General features: G+C 44.7%; 1 protein-coding gene across 1 annotated transcript in view; it reads left to right on the forward strand.

Annotated features, from left to right (window-relative positions):
• sim2 (SIM bHLH transcription factor 2) overlaps nucleotides 1-24,138 on the forward strand; it is an 89,527-nt gene that overhangs the window by 18,540 nt on the left and 46,849 nt on the right. The window contains exons 2-3 of the mRNA XM_033032442.1: nucleotides 19,816-19,898; nucleotides 20,796-20,885. Of these exons, the coding sequence (XP_032888333.1) occupies nucleotides 19,816-19,898; nucleotides 20,796-20,885 (173 nt within the window). The remainder of the gene's footprint in view (nucleotides 1-19,815; nucleotides 19,899-20,795; nucleotides 20,886-24,138) is intronic.

Below are 24,138 nucleotides of genomic sequence, written 5' to 3' on the forward strand. Positions count from 1 at the left end.
GTCTTTCAAAAATGCCCTGCTATAATGGTGGGCTATTTTTCACATCGTATACAGCGCATGTATTAAGTTGCAAATCTTTAAATCCATTGTGTATTGTGATCCGATCTTTATTTAAACTTTGGAATGGTAAATCTACGATATTTTGTACCATTTCTGGACTAGGTGGCATAAAGGCAAACCTACAGCTCCATAAAGTAACATAGAGATTAATAGATTACTTCGTGGCGATGCCTGTGTATAAATCACCGAGCAAGCGTTTCAACTCATTCATTCCGATGGCAACCTTCCAATTCCCGCAGCAGAGATGCATTGTTTGGTGCTTTTCAATTTACGACCAGAAGCCGAAGTTGATAGATTGCCGCGCTGACTAAGGGGCTCTAATTCCACAAAACGAGACTGGGAACTGTTCACTGTTTGATCTTGAAGTTAACAACCCAGCAGCATGTGTTAATACCGTCCTTTTCCTCAGGTTTACCGCAGGTCCGGCGTGCCACTGCCCGCCAGTTTAACAAACAAATACAATATACATTTCCCCTGGATAATATAACCTGATAGAAAGTCCCATACAACGTTTTAGACTGCGATTTTCGGTGATCTTATGAATCAACGTTGGCCAGCGGCTCCGATTTGTTCTGCGCCTTTTTAGGCCTCTAGTATCCCTCTCCCCTGTCTCTCAGCCTGGAGAAGGGTCTCACCCGAAACGTCACCTATTCCTCTTCTCCCGAGATGCTTCCTGAACTACTGAGTTAGTACAGATTTTTGTGTCGTTTTTTTAGTAAACGGGTGTCCTTTCTCATTTAGATTCCGTGAAATCTTGGTTTACTGAACAAAATGACCCGCTTTGGATGCTGAGATACAAGGATCTGCAGACGCCAGTCTACAAGAAAAAGACACAAAATGCTGAGTGACCACTTTGTGTCCGCTGGTGTTTTTGTTATAGTTGTTGCGGCAATTAATCCGCACGAAACTACTTGAAATTTGACAGTCATAGTCAGGCTCCCCACACGAGGCTTGTTAAATGTCGAAAATAGACTCAAAGGGCTGGGGTAACTCATCGGGTCAGGCAGTACTGAGATGCTAATTTCCTGTGGCAACTGTTAGGCGGCAGTGGAGTGAAAATTTGTTCTCATTGAATTTTCCTATACAATACAATACCATTTATTTGTTATCATTTGAACCTCTTGAGGTTCAAACGAAATTTGGTTTCTGCAGTCATACACAAGAAAAAAGAACCAAGACACAACACAATTTACACAAACATCCATCACAGTGAATCTCCTCCTCACTGTGATGGAAGGCAAAGTCGTATCTCTCCCCTGCACTCCTCATTCTCCTCCCGATGTCAGAGTCAAAGCCCCCGGCAGGCGATGGTAAGTGTCCCACGGCCGTTAAAGCCGCGCCGGGTGATGCAAGGCCGCGCTCCGGGTGTTGGTGTTGGAGCCCCCGGCGATGTAAGGCCCTGCTCCAGGTACTCCTCAACCCCGCAACTCGGGCGGGAAAAGTTGCCGTTGCGGAAGCCCCGAAAAGCGGTCTCCCAGCAGGGACCCGCGGGCTCCCGGTGTCACCGTCCATCAGACCTGCGGTTGGAGCCCCCGAAACTCCTGGGTCGGGCCCCAGCAGCGCGCCAACACAGCTCCTCCAGCTCCGAACTCGGCCAGCTCCACGATGGTGAGTAAGTTCGCAGCTCCGCGACTGGAGCCCCAGGTCGTTCCGGTTGGAGGCCGCTCCACGGTGCTAGGCCCCAACGACAACGGAGACCCGACAGAGAAAAGGTCGGGTTCTCCGTGCAGGGGAAAGATTTAAAAGTTCCCCCCACCCCCCACACAAATACTCAGTTTATAAAAACCCACTATAACTACATTTAAACAAGACAAAAAATAAAAAAAGACAGACGGACTGCAGAGGCCGCTGTGACGTGAGTCGCGCCGCCCACACATCAACAATTTCATTAAAAAAAGACAAAGATTCACAAGTAGTTCTAACATTCTTGCATCACATTAACACGGCGGCCTACCCTTCAGTCACGTCCGGGAGAATGGAAGGACTTGTGATCAGCCATGATCACATTGAATGGCGGTGCTGGCTCGAAGGGCCGAATGGCCTACTCATGCACCTATTGTCTATCGACTTGTAACCCCAGCGGTTGGCGCGTTTGCAGTTGAAGAACGTTGAGATATTACTATTAATGAGATATTAATTATCTAAAAAGTTTGTCAGGAAAGATATAATTCACTCTAAAACTTCATTTAAAAAAACAACACATCACGAGAGAACTGCGTTTCCAGCGAAACTTTAAACAGCCTCACAAGTCTGTTCAATAAGTGTGCACTGTAGCAGGGAGATAGATATTTAAGAATTAGACTCAAGGAGTCTGAAGAAGAGTCTCGACCCGAAACGTCACATGTCCATATTCTCCACAGATGCTGCCTGACCCGCTGAGTTACACCAGCACTTTGTGTCCTTTTTTTGTACGCCAGCATCTGCAGTTCCTTGTGTCCACAATGTCCTGGATAATATTAAGCTTCTTGGGTGCCATTGAAGCTGCACATATCCAGATTAGTTTAGTATATTCCACCAGTCTCCTGGCAGAAACTTGGAAGAAAACATTGTACTATTGGAAAAAGAACATTAACAAGTTGGGTCCAAGACATCGCTTCAAACTGATTAACGCGATTCGAGAACAACGGTCCCGATCAGAAACGTCGCCGGTCCATTGCCATCAAAGATGTTGCCTGACCCGCTGTGTTCCTCCAACACTTTGTGTTTTGCTCAATATTCCAGCATCTGCAGTTTCTTGTGTCTCCATGATTTTAAACTCGGTTTCTCAAATGGTTAGAATTCTAACGACGCGTCATGTACAGACGGCTGTGGAGGCCAAGCCATTGGGTATTTTTAAGGCGGAGATTGACAGATTATTGATTAGTAATTAGGGAGTCAAGGGTTAAGGGTAGAAGGCAGGAGAATGGGGTTGAGAGGGAAAGATAGATCAGCCATGACTGATTGGCGGAGTAGATTCGATGGGCCGAACGGCCTCATTCTACTCCTGATGAGTTATGATTGTATGTGAAGCCCAATATCATGTCTGGTGAAGAAGGGTCTCGACCCGAAACGTCACCCGTTCCTTCGCTCCAGAGATTGCTATGTTTTCTGTATCTTTCTTCGGATTAAACCAGTGCCTTCTTTTACACATCATGTCTGGTGACATTGGCAGGTTTCTGTGACATTGTCACAATGTAGCGTTTAATCACGTACTTCAAGTGAGAGCAGTACAGTGAATAGAATGCTTTTTTTTCTCAAAGGAACTTCATTAGTGACTGCATATTAGGTTGGTGCACTGTAGTATACGTTTTCATTTGCATGTACACACACTCATAAACCGAGCTCTACAACAATGTTGACTAATCCGCCAAACCGCAAACGATGCGCAAAATAGGGAGACAAAATAGACTTCACGTGCTGAAACATTGAGCAGAACTAAAAGTGCTGGAGGAACTCAACGGGTCAGACAGCATCGGTGGAGGGAATGGACAGACGGGACCCTTTTTCATTCTGATGGAGTTGGGGGAGGGGGTGGGGGGGCTGATGAAGGGCAGAGGTGAAGCAAAGCCTGGCAAGTGATAGGATGAAACAAGTGTGAGGGTAGATGGATGGAGTTAATGACAGAGGCTAGAGGTAAACTGGAGACAGAAACGTATCAGATAAGGAACGATGAGTGAATTGTAAAGCTGGGGGAGGGATGGGGGTGAAGGTGGATGTGGGAGTGGAAAGAAGGGGGATTATAGCAGGGAAGTGGGGGCTCGGGGTAGGGAAAGATGAGTGGAAGGAGGAGAAGCACAAACAGGGTAGTTGGGTAGTTGGCAAAAAGACGTGCATGTTGGGGGTGGGATGATGAGAAGGGGGTGGGAGATGGGGGTGTTTATCTGAAATTGGGGGATTCAATGCCGTTGGATTGTAAGCTACCCAAGCAGTATATGAGGTGCTGTTCTTGCAGTTTGCTTGTATCCTCATTCTGGCAATGGCAGAGGGCCAGGACAGAATGGTCAGGATGGGGATGGGAAGGTGTTAAAGTGGCGAGCATCCGGGAGCTCCAGCAGTCCTTGGTGGACGGAGCACAATTGTGTGCACACCTAGTCTGTGCTTGTTCTCGCCGATGGGGAGGAGGCCACTCAGGAAGATTGGAAAAGATGCAAGTGAGCCTCTGTCTCGCCTGGAAGGGTTGTTGGAGTCCCGAATGGATTCAAGAGAGGTGGTGTAGGGACAGATGTTATATTTCATGCGGTTGTAGGATAAAGAGCTTGGGGAAGGGGTGTTGGGTGGAGTGATGAGTGAACCACGGAGTTGTGGAGAGAGTGGTCACTGCAAAAAGTGTAAGGGGGAGGGGTGGAAATGTGATTGGTGTGGTAAGATCAGGATAAGTTGGATGCGGAGTCTAGTGTAGTGAAAGGTAAGGACCAGGGTAACTACCCTTGTTCCATCTGAAAGGAGGGGGAGTGAGAGCAGAACTGTGGGAAACAGTGGACATGGGTGAGGGCTCCATCTACAACAGCAGGGGTGAAACCACATTTACTGAAGAACAAGGAGATCTCGGATGTCCTAAATTGGAAAGCCTGGGCAGATGCAGCAGAGATGGAGAAACTGAGAACAGGGATGGCATCCTTGCAAGAGGCAAGGTAGGAGGAGGTGTAGTCAAGATGGGCCATATGCTCACCATCTACAAGAACAATGTCCCCTACCAATCTGCCCCCTCTATACATCGCAATGCAAAAGCTGAGTTGATGGACAATGGATACCACTTCCCATTTTTCCAGACTGACCTCATGACGAAGGCAGGTCGTGCTGATGGGATCCACTCCCACCTTCAATTTATTAGCACATCCCTTGAATACTGGATTTCAGACCTGACATAAAGTTCATGTTCTACTGGGGAGCCTCTACTGCCTCCTGATGACATCAGTCACTGAAAGTAAGCATGCAGTTAGAGCAGGCAGTGAAGAAAGCTAATGGCATGTTGGCCTTCATAACGAGAGGAGTTTAGTATAGGAGCAAAGAGGTCCTTCTGCAGTTGTACACGGCCCTGGTGAGACCACACCTGGAGTATTGTGTGCAGTTTTGGTCCCCTAATATGAGGAAGGACATTCTTGCTATTGAGGGATTGCAGCGTAGGTTCACGAGGTTAATTCCCGGGATGGTGGGACTGTCATATGATGAAAGAATGAAGTGACTGGGCTTGTATTCACTGGAATTTAGAAGGATGAGAGGATATCTTATAGAAACATATAAGATTATTAAGGGATTGGACACGCTAGATGCAGGAAACGTGTTCCTGATGTTGGAGCAGTCCAGAACCAGGGGCTACAGTTTAAGAATAAGGTGTAAGCCATTTAGAACGGAGATGAGGAAACACAGAGAATTGTGAGTCGGTGGAATTTCACACAGAGAATTGTGAGTCTGTGGAATTCACTGCCTCAGAAGGCAGTGAAGGCCAGTTCTCTGGATACTTTCAAGAGAGAGCTAGATAGGGCTCTTGAAGATAGCTGAGTCAGGGGATATGGGGAGAAGGCAGGAACGGGGTACTGATTGTGGATGATCAGCCATGATCACATTGAATGGCGGTGCTGGCTCAAAGGGCCGAATGGCCTACTCCTGCCCCTATTGTCTGTGTATCTATGAGACGCTTCTGAGTCCTGGACAGCAGGCACCTTAACAAACTGGAAAAATACCACCCATGCTGCCTCTGCATAGTCCTCGCAATTAAATGACAGAAAAAACAAATGTCCTCCTCCCTCGATCATAGTTCCCAGCATTGAGAACATGGGTAGTGTCATTTGGCTATGTTGGGTCAACTATGTCATTTACTGTACATGCTTGATATGAGATTCCCTAAACAGACACTCGTTCCTGAGCTCTATCATTAGAGATAACCAGACAGACAGAACAAAGATTCAGCGGTGTCTTCAAAGCTTCCTTGAAGAAGTGCAAGTGCAACATCCCCACTGACTCATGGAAACTCAGACCCTTGACTGCAGAAAGTGTAGAAGGAGCATTCGGAATGGCATTGAAGTCCATACATTAAGACCACACATAAATCCCTCATCAGTGGTGCAAAGAACATGCTACCTCATTAACTAACATCTAAACCAGTTCCATTTACCTCTAATCCATGTTATTGTGCAAGTGTATTAAATGTTGCTATTGGACTTGCCTCAACTACCTCCTCTGGCAGCTCTTTTCATACACTCACTGCCTCTGAATGAAAAAGTTGCCTCTCGGATTCCGATTAAATATTTCCTCTCTCAGCTTAAACAAACTTTCATCCGAGTCTTGATTCCCCTGCCTTGGTTAAAAAGACTGCATTCACATTATCAGTTCCCCTCAAGATTATACACCTCTATAATATCACCTCCACAGCCTCCTGCACTCCAAGGAATAAAGTCATAGCTTGCTCAATCTCACCATATAGGCCAGGGCTCTCGAGTCCTGGCAACATTCTTGTATATCTTCTCCGCACTCTTTCCAGCTTAATGACATCCTTCCTATAACAGAGTGACCAAAACTGAACACAATACTCTAAGTGCCACCTCGCCAATGTCTTGTACAACTGTAACATAATGTCCCAACCTCGGCAACCAATACCCAGACTGATGAAGACCACTGTACCAAAATGCTTCTTCATCACCCTATCAACCTGTGATGCCACTTTCAGGGAACTGTGTATCTGTACTCCTTGATCCATCTGCTCTATTGTGTTAATATCAACTTTGAATAAAGTCAATACTTGATGATCCACCAATCTCTAATACCAAAGATATAATCTTATTCCTCATCTCAATCTTAAATGATTAACTCCCTTATCCTGGGCACTGTGCCTGCTACATTTAGATGCCCAGCCAAAGGAAGAATCCTTACAAAATCTACCCTATAATTCCCTATCTGAATATTTTATTTGTCGATGAGGCAGCCTCTCATTCTTCTAAATTCTAACGAAAAAAGATTGGTGTTACTTAATTTGTGCTTGCAAGGAAAAACTCTTACAAGGAATCAATATATTGAATCAATGCTCTACCGACTCTAAGGCAAATACACACCTCCTTTATGAAGACAAAAGGAAAGTGTATTGAGCAACGAGGCGGATATGGGTAAGACTTTTGCACTTTACATGGGAGAAAATTCTCAATCCTGAAACTCACTCTAATAAACACAGAGCCCTGTTCTGATAATAAATTGCAAATATGGGTCATTTTATGAACTTTCAGTTGTGCTTTACAGCAAATCTGAATTAAAAACATGTCTCCAGTGTGGAATGGATGTATTGATTCTATATATATATACTGTGCCCTCCATAATGTTTGGGACAAAGACCCATCATTTATTTATTTGCCTCTGTACTCCACAATTTGAGATCTGTAATAGAAGAAAATCATTAGTGCACATTGTCAGAATATAATAAAGGCCATTTTTATATATTTTGGTTTCACCATGTAGAAATTACAGCCATGTTTATACATAGTCCCCCCCATTTCATGGCACCATAATGTTTGGGACAGCAATGGTTTGTAAATGAGAGTAGCCATGTTTAGTTGTTTAAGGAACTGCAGATGCTGGAAAATCCAAGGTTCGCAAAAAGCTGGAGAAACTCAGCGGGTGAGGCAGCATCTATGGAGTGAAGGAAACAGGCAATGTTTCGGGTCGAAACGTCTGAAGAAGGGTTTTGACCCGAAACGTTGCCTATTTCCTTCGCTCCATAGATGCTGCCTCACCCGCTGAGTTTCTCCAGCTTTTTGCCTAGCCATGTTTAGTATTTTGTTGCATATCCTTTGCATGCAATGACTGCTTGAAGTCTGCGGTTCATGGACATCACCAGTTGCTGGGTGTCTTCTCTGGTGATGCTCTGCCAGGCCTGTATTGCAGTCATATTTAGCTTATGCTTGTTTTGGGGGCTAGACCCCTTAAGTTTTCTCTTCAGCATATAAAAGGCATGCTCAATTGGATTCAGATCAGGTGATTGACTTGGCCACTCAAGAATTGACTATTTTTTAGCTTTGAAAAACCCCTTTGTTGCTTTAGCAGTATGTTTGGAATCATTGTCTTACTGAAGAATGAACTGCCGACCAATGAGTTTTGAGGCATTTGTTTGAACTTGAGCAGATAGGATGTATCTATACACTTCAGAATTCATTATGCTGCTACCATCAGCAATTGTATCATCAATGAAGATAAGTGAGTCAGTACCTTCAACAGCCATACATGCCCAGGTTTCACACATGAGGTGGTATGCTTTGGATCTTGGGCAGTTCCTTCTGTCCTCCATACTTTGCTCTTGCCATCACTCTGATATAAGTTAATCTTCATCTCATCTGTCCACAAGACCTTTTTCCAGAACTGTGGTTGTTCTTTTAAGTACTTCATGGCGAACTGTAACCTGACCATCCTATTTTTGCAGATAACCGGTGGTTTGCGTCTTGTAGTGTAGCCTCTGTATTTCTGTTCATGGTCTTCTGCGGACAGTGGCCAATGACAAATCCACACCTGACTCCTGAAGAGTGTTCCTCATCTGTCGGACAAATGTTTGGGCCTTTTTCTTCATTATAGAGAAAATTCTTCCATCATCAGCTGTGGAGGTCTTCCTTAGCCTGTCAGTCCCTTTGCGATTAGTAAACTCACCAGTGCTCTCTTTCTCCTTAATGATGTTCCAAATAGTTGATTTCAGTAAGCCTAAGGTTTGGCTGATGTCTCTAACAGTTTTATTCTTGTTTCTCAGTCTCGTAATGGCTTCTTTGACTTTCATTGGCACAACTTTGGTCCTCATGTTGATAAACAGCAATAAAAGTTTCCAAAGGTGATGGAAAGGCTGGAGGAAAGATTAGGTGCTGAGAGCTCTCTAATACCGGCAATTAAACACCTGAGCAGTTACAGACGCCTGTGAAGCCATGTGTCCCAAACATTATGGTGCCCTGAAATGGGGGGACTGTGTATAAACATGGCTGTAATTTCTACATGGTGAAACTAAAATGTATAAAAAATACCCTTTAATAAAATCTGACAATGTGCACTTTAACCACATGTGATTTTTTTCTATTGCAAATCTCAAATTGTGGAGCACAGAGGCAAATAAATAAATGATGGATCTTTGTCCCAAACATTATGGAGGGCACTGTAGGCATATATATAGTGTTGTGTGTGTGTGTATGTATATGCGTGTGTTTGCATGTTGTGTGTGTGTGTGTGTGTGTGCGTGTGTAATGGTATAAATATTTATATTTATATATATATATATTTATATATATTTATATCTAAATGATAGATATATATTTGAGAAACATTTAGACAGATGGGATTAGTATAGATGGGATATGTTGGCTGGTGTGGGCAAGTGTGGGGTGAAGGGCCTGTTTCCACGCTGTTGGACTGTGACTCTATGACTCTATATAGGAGCCAAAAAAATTGGTAGCCTCCGGTTCCATGTCCTATATAGGCAACATATTGACTCAGATAGAGGATGAGAGGATTCATTAAGTAGATATTGGGCCAGTTAGTATATGCTACTTGGCACCAGATGGCACTCTGTGACGTGCTGATATTCATAAATTATATAAAGGAATAGAGAACAATTTGTTTAAATGCGTTGATGACACTGAGTGACGGGTGGGTGAAAAGAACATTGTAATAGGCTAGTGAATGTAAAATTGTATCAAAATGAGAAGATGTTATGATGCCATTATTTGTGTTTCATGTGATGAACATTATATTACCGCTGACCTGCGATCTCATTAGGTCTGGTGTGGTATATTCAGTTCTGAGGGCTTCAATCAGCGGAAAATATGTTGGTGGAGTTTGGAGCAGAGAATAATGGCAGGGCTACTACTGAGACATTTGAATTTAGTTTCATTTATTATCACGTGTACCGAGGGTACAGTGAAAAGCTTTTGTTGCGTGCTAGCAAGTAAGCGGAAAGACAATACATGATTACAAAGCTTAGAGCAAGATAAAGTTAGGAAAGTCCGATCAAAGATTGTCCGAGGGTCTCCAATGAGGTAGATAGTAGTTCACGACCGCTCTCAAGTTGTTGGTAGGATGGGTCAACAATATGTGTATACAAACATGGAGACCACAATTATATATATATATATATATATACGCACGCACACATACGTACACACAATAACAAACAAATAATAATAGTGCTATAATAACAATAATAGTCTTTTTTTTGGTTCAGAGCTTATTTGAGGTTGTAACGTTTAATAACCGAATGGCTGTAGGGAAGAAGCAGTTGCTAAACCCGGGCGTTACAGTTTTCAGGCTCCTGTACCATCTTCCCGATGGCAAGGGTGAAATGAGTGTGTGGTCAGGGTGTGTGGGTCTCAGATTTTGAGGCAGCGACTCCAGTAAATCCCTTCGATGGTGGGAAGGGGCTGGGCAGACCTAAAGGTTATACCCTTCTAGATCTGAAGTGTTTCTAAAATCAATGATTCATTTTCAGTTTGCAGGAAGTATTGGATGCTCTATTGCCAATGGCAGGGAATTTTTCTGGATCATAGATGATAGGAATCATATGAATTAATTTCCCGAACCTGCAACATTCTCACTTCCGACACCAGCGGAGGGAATAATGTTTTGTGTTTGGGTTTTTTTCATACTACATTATAACATCAGTTTGGTTATCGAATAAATTGTATCGTTTTCCGACACTGTTTTGCAATAACTCAGATCACAAGTTTGTATTCCCTAAATGTTAAGATGAAACCAGATGAGCTGTAAAACACCTGTAAATGATGTACTACATCCCGTTTAAACAGAACGCAGGGCAGCAGTTACATACATTTCAGCCCATGAAATAAAAATAAGAACATATAATTAATCATTTAAATTGTAGGCAGAAATGTAGGAGCATTATATCATCGTTGAATTGGAATGCAAGGTTCCTGTTTTATTGAGGAGATAGAAAAATGGGGGTGCAAAAGCAGGGAGTTGCCGACTTTGGTGAAACCAAAAAAAAAGATGAATTGGAATGTAATTTGTTTGAAAAGGTAGACAGGGCACGGATTCCTAAATTGCATTCAGGAGAAGCATTTTTTTTTTTTTTTAATTTGCGTTTCGTAGCAAACTCTATTTCAGCTTAAGCCCTCCAATCCGTAAAAAGTAGCAAGACAGGTTAATTATGTGGCTAAAAAGACGAATAAGATACTTTCTTTTCTACATATGGTTATTTTTAGAAGTTTCTATATATAGAGATGGATCACAAGTCATCGCCGATCAATTTGTCCCTCTTGGCTAGTCCCAAGGGATGGGTGACGTTTCGGGTTGAGACCCTTCTTCAGATTTAAACCAGCATCTGCAGTTTCATCCTAAACCCTTTCTATCCAGATATCTGTCCAAATGTCTGTTGAACTCGTTTATTGAGCTTCCTCTGGTAGTTCGTTCTAGATAAAGACCACATTCTGAGCGAAAAGGTTGCCCCTGTGGTCCTTTTATATCGCCCCCTCCCCCCCCCCCCAAACCCTCTCCTTAAGCCTATGTCATCTAGTCTTAGATTACTAAAACAAGATTGCTCTTAGATCGCTCTACCCTGGGCAAAAGATTGCAAGTGTTTACTATATTTACCGCCTCGTGATTGTATATACTTCATTACGGTCACCCCTCAGCCTCGCCCAACCCATAGTTGGATTTAAAAGTGGAGATATACCTGCCTCGTGCCCCCCCCCCCCCCCCCCCCGCCCCACCTCGCCCAACCCATAGTTGGATTTAAATCCAAGTTTGTGTTGCACCATACTATCCCTATACGAATTCGGTAAAGGGTGTCCATGTCTTGAAAAATTGATCTGTTTGTTTTGAGTAACTCAGCGGGACAGGTAGCATCTCTGGGTCCATCTTCAGTGTAAACCAGCATTTCCAGTTCCTTCCTACACATTAGTGCAAGTAGGCCGATGCTATGTTATTTGGAAAGAGCGCAGAAGATAGGACTGCCGGCTCTTCTTCGACTGTAGATAGATACCAAAAAAACCGCTGTAATGAATCAACGCGTCAGGCAGCATCTCTGGTGAAAAGGAATGGGTGACGTCGCGCGTAGGAACCCTTCTTCAGACTGAAGAAATGTTCCCACCCAGATCATCACATATTCTTTCTCTCCAGAGATGCTGCTTGACCCGCTGAGTTACTCCAGCACTTTGTGTCTGTCTTCGGTGTAAACCAGCATCTGCAGCTCCTTGCTACACGTTTCTTCTTCGGCGATGTTGGTTAATTAGGCCGGGAGAACAAGCGTGCAAAATAGCCCCGGTGAAGGAAATCCGAATGAAATCCAAAGGGTTCTGACAATGTTTAGCAGGCCAGGCAGCGTCTGCGGTGACAGAAGAGGTTTAACTTCCAACTGACATTGGAAATAAATTAGAGAGCCAAGAAAACCGCATGTCGCCGGTTTTGCATGAGTACTTAGTGGGAGAGGCTGTGGTTGGGGAATCAAGCGAGGGGTTGGAAGGCAGGAGTCATTAAACAACAAACAAGAACCGGAATCAAGAACACTCGTGCAAGACCGATGGGTTTGCGTCAAGTAACGTGAAAAGAGATACAAATGGGATCAACATAATGGTCACAGCAGATCTTATGATCTGAGGCAAACAAATCACCTTCCCATTAAATTATTCAGGTTAGAGTAGTCTGCAGCACCTCCGCAATCCAATAACATTATTGGTCTTCAGAGTGCGATCATAATATAGAAACATCTATGGGCGCTTTGTTCTTTATCTCTCTCTCTCTGTTGTCTAAAGTTTCCTCCTTGTTCTTGGGGGGTCTCGACCCGAAACGGCACCCATCCCTTCTCTCCGGAGATGCTGCCTATCCCGCTGAGTTACTCTGAAGAAGGGTCTGAAGAAGGGTCTCGGCCCGAAACGTTGCCTATGTCCTTAGCTCCATAGATGCTGCTGCACCCGCTGAGTTTCTCCCGCATTTTTGTCTACCTCCGCCGAGTTACTCCATCATTTTGTGTCTATCTAGAGGTTGTGGGGTTGTGCTGTTTTAGAGTTGACAATCAGGGACATCACATCCCATGTTCATTAGTTTCGTTTATAGAGATACGGAGCGGAAACATGGCTTTCGGCCCACCGAGTCCGTACCGACCAGCAACCCCCCATTAACACTACCCAACAGATACTAGGGACAATTTTACATGTATACCAAGTCAAACCTGTGCGTCTTTGGAGTGTGGGAGGAAACCGAAGATCTCGGAGAAAAACCCACGCAGGCCACGGGGAGAACGTATAAGCTCCGTACAGAGACAGCACCCGTAGCCGGGATCGAACCCGGTTCTGTGGTGCTGTGAGGTAGTAGCTCTACCGCTGCGCCACCGTGCCGCCCATCTTCATTGGTTTTGAACGATTCAACCGGAATCTGATAAGCTGCATTAAAATAAACTTTCACACATAGAGACCACACCAATACTAAACGGTGCCTGCCTTATGTATAGTCACTGGGAGACTGTAAACACGCGGGTCAAACGATTATCTGATGTTTGTGTCAGAAGATAAACGTTACTTGGATATTTAAAACCACAATCGGAAACAATGAAAACGCGAATCACAAAGTACCGGAAGAACTCAGGCGGGTCAGGCAGCATCTGTGGTGGGAATGGACTGACAACGCTACGGGTCGGGATTCTTCTTCAGACTGATTGGAGCCCCCCTCCAATCGGGGGGGGGGGGGGGGGTAGAGACTGAAAAGTAGAGGTGGGGTTGGGGAAACACTGCAAATTATAGGTGGATAGAGGTGAGGGGAGCGGATTGATTTGCAAAGTGGTGGGGTACATGATATCTGCCACTCACCCTCTCTCACTTGTAGTCACCTATCACTTAAGGTAGACATTAAACGGCAGAGTAAGTCGACAGGTTTTGTCCCGCTCCCACCTCCCGTTTCCAGCTTTCACCTCCTTACTCCGATCGGTATGATGCAGGGTCCCGACCCGAAACTTCGTCTGTCAGTATCAGGCCGATATCAGGGGCAGCACAGTGGTGCCGCGGTAGAGTTGCTGCCTAACAGCGACTGAGCCCCGGTTTCGATCCTGATTACAGATACGATCTCCCTGTGACCGCGTGGGTTTTAGTTTAGTTTAGAGAGTCAGCGCAGAAACAGCCCGTCGCCTCGAAGCAAATTAATCTACAAGTATCGGAGTATTGGAGGAAAGCGGAGATCCCGGAGAAAACCCACGCGGGTCACGGGGAGGACGCACAAACTTCGTACAGACAAGCACCTGTAATCATGATTAATCCCGGGTCTCTGGCGCTGTAAAGGTAGCAACTCTACCGCTGCCCAACAACCGTGCCCCCTTTTTCGTTTCCTCCGAGAAGTTGATGGAGAGCCGCGTCCTTCAATTATCCTTGAACTCCTATGTTGTTCCCGTGTGCAGGGTTGCGGGGCTTTTAGCTCAGCGCCAAGGTGTCCAGCTCGCAGCTGCGAGGGATTTCTGCGGCAACTTGCAGGCGCTAGTGTTTCTCGTGCCCGCACGGCCCTTGTTCGTCTTAGTGGTAGAGGAGATGTGTAGAAAGGAACTCCAGCTGCTGGTTTAAACCGAAGATAGACACAAAAAGCTGGAGTAACTCAGCGGGACAGGCAGCACCTCAATGGAGAGAAGGAATGGGAGACGTTTCGGGTCGAGACCCTTCTGATCAGCCCGTTCTTCCTCTCCGGAGATGCTGCCTGTCCCGCTGAGTTACTCCAGCTTTTTGTGTCTATCTTCGGCGGGAGAGGGGCGTGGGTGTTGGAGAGGTGGAAAAAAACCTTGGGCGAGTTCAGGAGTATTGAGGGTGCACTATGCGGGCGGGCGTTGGTGGGAGAAATCAACATTGAGATTTGGGAATCCTCACTCCCAATATCTAAAATTTGTGGGGGTAGATAACAGATGCGAATAGAATCTATTATCGTGCATCAGCCATGTAGTTATGTAGAAGCATCCGCAATTCAATGGAATCTAACTACCATTTTCTCTCGCTTCGAAAATCGATGTAGCATAGAGGACATTAGTTTAAGGTGAGGGGGGAGGGGGGAGGGGGGAGGGGGGAGGGGGGTGGGGGGAGGGGGAGTAGATTGAATAGGGACTCGAGTGGTAACATTTTTACACATAGTAGCAATGTTACAACATTTTGAGATTTTAAAAATCAAGTCTGTAATTTATCCCATCAGATAAAGCATAAAAATAAGTTTAATTTGACACCTAATTCACTTTCATATCTCAAGTATTTAAAAAGTTATGGCCATTTTCATACTGGGAAATGAGCATCTTGTTCCCTATTGATTTTCTATGGACATAACAAAAAAGCTGTGATCGTGAACAGTCAAAAGCCCATAACTTTCTTAAAAATTAAGAGAACTGAATGAAATTTTCAGTTATCATAGATTGAAGCATTCTGAAACAAATATAAAATAATCTTACTTGGATGACCTGAAATTAAAGCATATAATTAGTTAGTTACCTAATTGTAGCTAATTTCAGACTTCAATTACTAGATCTAAACATCTATCCATTTCTTAATAAATGATTAACATTTTTAAATAGCCTAAATGTCCAAATAATATTCACAAATAATTCACAATAAAACATGATTTTTAAATCTCATTTACATTAATTTATAGGCCAAATGGAAGGAATTTAGTGTTTAATTGCTGCAAATTAAAGTCCATTTTAAATCAGCTTTCCAGTGGGTCCCTGTGGAACGCGCTGGTTTAGAATGTTCACATTGCGGTAGATTTGTGCCCCAAATGCCGAGAAAAATACTGCGGGATATAATGGGGCCAAATTGAGCTACTCGCAATATTAAACTTTGTATAAAGGGTTCTTTAAAAGCCCTTTTTAATGTAAAAATATACAACCTAACTTCTGTGGTTTGCTTTATGAGACCCTGCGGTTGCTGGCTGTCGCGGGTTTAAAGATTGATTTTTAAACTACTATAACTATTATTCAAGGCCTTTAAAACTAATAATAGCTTTTGCGACGGGGTCTTCCAGCGATTTTTCGTTAATAATTAACTAGGCTGAACATTTTCGATTGGAACAGCTTAGAGAAAATCGCGTTTTAAACCCGCCCCCTCTAAACGGCGCCAAAATCGCGCACATCCTCAGCAGCAGATCTTCAACGACGCTTCAGGTAGGCTTTGCAACATACCTACACATAGGGTTGTGGTTTTGTGGAACAAACTGCTGGAGGAGGGGGTTGAGGCAGGCACTATCGCAACGTTTAAGGAACATTTAGACGGGTGCATGGATAGGGTAGGTTTAGAGGGATATGGATCAAACGCTGGCAGGTGAGACTAGTGTAGATGGGGCATGTTGGTCGGCGTGGGCAAGTTGAGCCGAGGAGCCGGATTGCACGCTGTATAATAATGCCCCTGTCCCACTTAGGAAACCTGAACGGAAACCTCTGGAGACTTTGCGCCCCACCCAAGGTTTCCGTGCGGTTCCCGGAGGTTGCAGGTGGTTGCCGGAGGTTGCAGGGAGTGGAAGCAGGTAGGGAGACTGACAAAAACCTCTGGGAACCGCACGGAAACCTTGGATGGGGTGCAAAGTCTCCAGAGGTTTTCGGTCAGGTTTCCTAAGCGGGACAGGGGCATAACTCTATGACTGTAATTCTAGAGTCAGAGGCGGCAGAAGCTGGAATCTGGAGCAAAACACAAAGTGTTGGGAGGAACTCGGCGGGCCAGGCAGCATCTGTGGGGGGAGATGGACAGGCGACCCTGCTTCAGACCGAATTACTTCTTCGGAAGTAATATAGAGAATCTCGCACACGAAGTCAACATGAAACACCGTTATTGTAGCAGAATAGTTGGCTACAAAGCCACATCCATGCTATTTGGATTGTGGCAATGCGGGCTACCAGTCCGTGACTGCAGAAATTAACAGCTGGCAGCGCCGCGATGTTTGAGAGCTAGTGCGGTCTAGCAACATAGAAGAGAGAGAGCACAGCACCAGCCCCCCCCCCCCCCCTCCCCCCTTTTCCAAAACATAACACAATCTCAGCCGATGTTTTTCAGTTGATGCCCAGATTCCTCCGTGAACCGTCGGGACCGCTGGATAGAGAGAGATCGCCGAGGGGATGAGTTAATTTAGGTTCTCATTTGTTTTGTATCTTTTCATACCTCCTGTTTCCCTCTCCCCTGACTCTCAGTCTGAAGAAGGGTCTCGACCCGCAACATCACCTATTCCCTTACTCCAGTGATGCTGCCGCTGAGACCCGCTGAGTTACTCCAGCATGTTGTGTTTATCTTTGGCCTAAGAGATGTGTTTGATGGGGCTGTTCGAATGGTCGATTTATTTTTTGTACGGAGTGGGAATGGACCAAAAATGTGGTTTCGAGCTGAAGTTTAAATGAAATATAGCATGGAGCACATATCCCGCTTCACATGCATTCCGATCCACGCGTTCCCCCTCTGACAATGGATCTAATGACACAGTTCGGTTGATGGAATTCACAATAGGCGCTCGCCTTTTAAACGCAGATGCACTCCGTGAACACCAAAAAATACAGAGGTGAATCACATCTACACCACACAGCACAATGTGGCTCAGCGGTAGAGTTGCTGCCTTACAGCGACAGAGACTCGTGTTCGATCCTGACAACGGGTGCTGTCTATACGGAGTTTGTACGTTCTCCCCGTGACCTGCGTGGGTTTTCTCCGAGAATTGCGGTTTCCTCCCACTCTCCAAAGGTTAATTGGCTTGGTATAATTGTAAATTGTCCGAGTGTATGATCCCACTTAGGCGACTTTTCAGCGTACTGCCGGCGACTGTCAAGTTGCCGGTACTCGCCTGAAAAAACGGGAGCTGGAACGGCGACTGTCAGAGTGGAACACACACACACACACACAAACCCACACATCGCAAGTGTGGGGGGGGGGGGGGGGGGGGGGGGACACATGGCAAGCGGGGGAGCGCTGTCTGAAATTCACACGGTACAAAGCCAAGATGATACAGACACACACCGCGATGAACAGGAAGGTTAAAAGACCGTTAGCACAGTGTATGGTAAGTCCTTTAAAAGAGGGGGGAGGAGAGAAGGGGGTGAGAAGGGAGGAGAAGGAGTGGAGAAGGGGTCGAGAAGAGAGGAGAAGGAGTAGGGAAGGAGTGGGGGCACTTTTAAGAGCCAGGCAACTTTTAATAAGCCAGGGCTACACAGCTGTGAAGTTTGGCGGACATTTAACATTACCGGTCCGTTATCCTTGGATCTGAAAACTCGTGCTGACGTTTTTTCCCCCCAATGAGCCAATGAAAATGATCGGTCAGCAAAGGCGATTAACTAGAACTACCTAAGACTACCTCGACTACCTATAACTACATGGCGACCCCACTACAACTGCACCTACGACTACAGGATTATCGATTTTCTGCATGGTCGCAGAAAATTTTTCAACATGTTGACCATACTGTGGCCGCGACCATGAAGGAGACTCACCAGAGACCACCAGCGAACATGTGGCGAGCGCAGAGTCTCCTGCACTCGCCCAAAAAGTCGCCTAAGTGGGACAGGCGCTCGCTGGTCGGCGAGGACTCCGTGGGCCAACGGGACTGTTTACGCACTGTATCTCTAAACTAAAGTAAACTAAACTAAACTAATATACACACGTCCATGAACACATTACAGCCTTATATGTCCAATAAGATACGCAACCATACGAGACATACGTGTTAAAACTAACATCAATAAAATACCGAGACACAAGGAACTGGAGGTGGTGGAATCTCGAGCAAAACACAAAGTGCTGGAGGAACTCAGCTGGTCGGGCAGCATTTGGGAAGGGTGTGGAGAGGCGACTGAAGAAAGGTGGCTACATGAAACATTGCCTATATCAATTCAATTTACAGATGCTGCTGGATCAATATAAATAACGTGCATGAGAAATATTCATTTATAGAGAGCATAAAACGCCGCTGAAACTCACTCTGTACACTGCCTCAATATACTACCGCTTGTTGTACACTTGTACTCTATCTGAGATCCTTATCTAAGAGGTATCTTCGTGATACTTGTACTGAACGGGAAAGCAAACATGAATTCCACTGTACCTCGTACACGTGACAAGAAAGTACCTTAGAACCGATCATATATGTGACCATAGGTACACAAAAATGCTGGAGAAACTCAGCGGGTGCAGCAGCATCTATGGAGCGAAGGAGATGGGTAACGTTTCGGGCCGAAACCCTTCTTCAGACTGAACTGAATATATATGACCATAGCAGATTCAGTAGCAGCATTGCGAATCTATGTTAAACAAAGAGAAAAGAAAATATTTTCTAGCGAAATACGGTGAACGAAACTAACCACGGCGTGTCGGCAAATGTAGTTGTTAGTTTTGAGAAACAGCGCGGAAACATGTCCTTCGGCCCATCAAGTCCCAACGACCAGCCTACCCCGGATATTAACATCACCCTGCACACACAAGGTATAATTTTACATTTATACCAATTAACCTACGAACCTGTAAGTCTTTGGAGTGTGGGAGGAAACCGAAAATCTCGGAGAAAACCCACGCAGGTCATGGGGAGATCGTACAAACTCCGTACAGACAAGCACCCGTAGTCAGGATCGAACCCAGGTCTCTGGCGCTGTGAGGCAGCAACACCACCGCTACGCCACCGCACTGCCCTATAAATAATAAAATGAGTGAAAATTCCCCAAAGTTTTCCCCCCCGTTGAATGTGTAGGGTCTACTGGTAAATTAACTGACGAACCGCCATCAATCCATCAAACATGATGTTTCTGTCTGGTCGTTTTCAGCATCTAGAGTTAACAACTGAAATCGTTTGGAAACTGCTAATGAAACCATATTGTTTCTCTAACAGGTCTGGGAGACGCTTGGGGACAGACTAGTCGTGTAAGTCCCCTCGACAATATGGCAAGAGAATTAGGATCCCACTTACTCCAGGTAACGGAACTTAAGGAAAGTGTTTTTTTGCATTTCACGCCACCCGTACTTCAGGCCTGTGGTACAGTCTATAGACACAAAATGCTGGAGTAACTCAGCGGGACAGGCAGCATCTCTGGAGATTGTTCAGAAGAAGGGTCTCGAACCGAAACATCACCCATCCCTCCTCTCCAGAGATGCTGCCTGTCCCGCTGAGTTTACTCCAGCATTTTGTGTCTATCTTCGGTGTAAACCAGCATCTGCTGTTCCTTCCTGCACTGCGGTACAGTCCACCAGTCTGCTTGCTCTGTAAATACGTGTAAGCGGACAGACCAGTAGGCAGCGCAACAGGCCAGAAATACGGTAGTTCACGGTTTGTATCAATCGTTATCACCTTCCCCGCAGCCAACAATGGACCATTGTGGGCTCCACCTTTCCTTGGTCACCGTTGTTGGCTCTGGTCTGCCTTTTTGCATAACTTTCACTAATTTGCTCGATGTACCTTTTCACATCTCTCGGTTCCCTCTCCCCTGACTCAGTCTAAAGAAGTGTCTCGACCCGAATCGTCACCTATTCCTTTTCTCCAGAGATGCCGCCTGACCCGCTGAGTTACTCCAGCTTTTTGTGTCTATCTTGGATGTAAACCAGCATCTGCATTTCCTTCCTACAGAAATACAGGTGACGGGAATGCAATGGATAGAAATTATTTCCACTGTGCCTTCTTTATGTTTCCACATCTCAAATCATTTAGTACGGACAATTTCGTATTTGAGATATAATTATTGATCTCCGCACTGAACTATTTTTGCATTGGACTAATATAATTGTATTGCGCCGTGGCCAGTGCGGTAAGACATGCTGTTAATGTACAATACGCTGACTGACAGCGATTTCTCTCTTACTTTCTGCGCCTTTCAGACTCTAGATGGCTTTGTTTTCGTAGTGGCTTCCGATGGCAAAATCATGTACATTTCAGAAACCGCCTCCGTCCATTTGGGATTGTCCCAGGTAAGGAACCGTCTATTAGGACATGGCATGCGTTTCGGGACTGCTGTTTTTTGCAAACCGCTCGAGTTAATCTATTTGTTAATTGCATCCCCATCAAAACAAAACAAAACAGCAGCTAAATAATATGTGATATATGAACAGCAAAAGCAGGAAAAAAAAGAAAAAGAAAAGCCTTATAGGACAAGCATGCCTGCAAATATCCCCAATTGGATAATGGGTAGGAAAATGTTACACAGAGATATTAGCGGGTTGCCGCAGAAATAAAGCAAGATTCACGATTCAAGAGAATTTATTGTCATGTGTCCCAGATAGGACAATGAAATTCTTGCTTTGCTTCAGCACAACAGAATATAGTAGGCATAATTTGCTATATTTAAGAGGGCTATATTTAAGAGGGAGTTAGATGTGGCCCTTGTGGCTAAAGGGATCAGGGGTATGGATAGACGGCAGGGACAGAATACTGAGTTGGATGATCAGCCATGATCATATTGAATGGCGGTGCAGGCTCGGGGCCGAATGGCCTACTCCTGCACCTACTTTCTATGTTTCTATGTAAATAAATACAGATAACCGATTGTGGAGATGATCCATTGTAAGAATGGGGGAGCTAATATTTGGAAAAGCTTTCTGTTTTAAGAATGTCCCCTCTCAATCTTCAGTCCCTCTTTCAATTGGTAACTCCACATTTTCTGGCATTTTAACTCCTCTATATTTTTTGACAAAATTAAATGAACACAGGGCCGAACAAATTAGTTCTTTTACTTTTGTGTGGACATTATTAATTAATTGAACCGCTGGTGCTTGGGCTGCAGGAGGATATAGACGGACGAAATTACTTGCCCGTTGTAAATTATAACACTGATACAAATACGCAAGTCCTATTTTTTTTTAAATTTAATAGAACGAAATGTGACCCCCAGTCTCCCAACTTTGTCCGACATTGATGGTGCATTGATGGAGAATTCGCTCAAGAATGCGCAGCTTTTCACCAGATGTACGTTTCCCTCGGCACTCGTTTCTGCTGCCGTTTATATTCCTAAACTCGCCCGATATTTTACAGACATGGCAAGTCGAGAGATTACTCGAATCCCACGATTGCACGCTGCATCTTATTTCCATGTATTTTTACTTCAGTTTTCATCGCTTCATTTTATTTTAATGTTTTTTTTAAAAGGGATTCCTAATCTGATCGGTTGACCCATTGAACAAAATAATTTGTACACTAGGTGTTAAGCCGCGACCTGTCCAATCTTTATTTTGACCCTCAGATTTTGAAATGAAGGATCAAAGTGCCTTTTTACTTTTCACATGCTAATGTGATCTGCGGGTTAGTTCCAAGCCGAACCCTTTCTCAGCCTCTGTGTCTGGAAGAAATCTCACCATCTCAAGCCAGATGGTTATACATGCAACATTTCCACTCGAGTATCAATCCCTTCTGGTGGAATGCAATGTTCTTTTATTCTAAACATTGCTTCCATCTAGTTGCTAGGTTTCAAGGTTTAAAACAAAAGATATGATTTCCAACAACCTTATTTTACACCAACTAGATCATTACTATTAACTACCAGATCCTGGGACAGTTTCTTCACAGCTGTTATCGGGCAGCTGAATCACCCACCACAACCAGAGAGCGGTGCTGAACTAATATCTACCTCTTTGGTGACCCTTGCTCGGACTATCCTTGATCGGACTTTGCTGGCTTTACCTTGCACTAAACGTTATTCCCTTATCATGAATCTATACACTGTAAATGGCTCGATTGTAATCTTGTGTTGCCTTTCTGCTGACTGGGTAGCACGCAACAAAAGCTTTTCACTGTACCTTGCTACACGTGGCAATAAACTAAACTGACTATCTCGTCACCAGTGTTTAAGAAGGAACTGCAGATGGAAAATCGAAGGTACACAAAAATGCTGGAGAAACTCAGCGGGTGCAGCAGCATCTATGGAGCGAAGGAAATGAGCAACGTTTCGGGCTTCGCTCCATAGATGCTGCTGCACCGGCTGAGTTTCTCCAACATTTTTGTGTATCTCGTCACCAGTGACGGGCATTTTTTAGAGAAAAATGCGGAAAATGCTGCAAATATTCACCAGAATGTGTTTCCATGCTGTTTTGGCCGTATGACCAGCCAACATCTGCGGGCGGGGAAGTGGGGGGGGGGGGGGGGGGGGGGGGGGTAATAATGGCAATGTTTTCAGCTCCATGATCCCATGAACTATCAACAAACTCCAACTATATTTCAGAAAAGCAAGCAACGGCAGATGCTGGAATTCTGAAACTTGGAGGGAAAACACACACACACACAGAAATTGTTGGTCACACAGCAGATCAGCCGGTAACTGTGAAAGGAGAAAAGCCGTCCATATTTCAGGCCAACGACCTTTCTTCAGAATGCAACAGGAATTTCATAAAAAAGCAAAAAAACTGTAGATACAGTAAATAGAGACAGACATACAGCATGGGAACAGGCCCTCAGCCTAACTAGCCCACACCGGCCAACCTGGCCCATCTACACTAGTCCCTTGCTTGATTCCTAACCCTCTAGACCTATCTTATTCTATCCATGTATCTGTCAAAATGCTTTTCAATCATTGTGAGCCTGCCTCAATGACCTCCTGTGGCAGCTCATTCCATACACCCACCACCCTTTGTGACAAAAAGTTACCCCTCATGTTTCTATTAAATCTTTCCCCCCTTCTGCTTAAACATATGTCCTCTTGCTGTTCATTCAGCAACTCCGGGCAGGAGACTGTGTTTACCCGATCCATTCCCCTCACGATTGTGTAGACCTCTATAAGATCACCCCCTCATCATCCTGCATTCCACAGAATAGAGTCCTAGCCTGCTCAACCATTCCCCTACCCGGGGCAAAACAATTCTGTGCCATTTTATCTGAAATACATTATTTTATCTGAAATATAAATGGAACACGTTGATGAAGATTCTTTGGGTTGCTGATGACAGGTCAACAACTGCGGAGTATTTCCAAAATTTTCATTCTTTTCACAGTTTCATGGGGTCTTGGTTAGCACCCATTTAGAGTGCTGCAAAAATGGTAAAGCAGCATGTAAAGCATTATTTACAGCAACAATAGCCGACAACTGGTGCTCTTTCCAAATTTACTAAAACAGCTGTAGGCTTTCAAATTGTTAATATTTAGATAAAAGTGTCAAGGAACAGTGAAGGAAAGGCAGATAAATGGATGCTAGGATACAAGTTATTCACTGCATAAGTAGCAGAAAGCCATGCCTAC

The sequence above is a fragment of the Amblyraja radiata genome, chromosome 14, assembly GCF_010909765.2.
Source record: "Amblyraja radiata isolate CabotCenter1 chromosome 14, sAmbRad1.1.pri, whole genome shotgun sequence".
Taxonomy (NCBI): Eukaryota; Metazoa; Chordata; class Chondrichthyes; order Rajiformes; family Rajidae; genus Amblyraja; species Amblyraja radiata.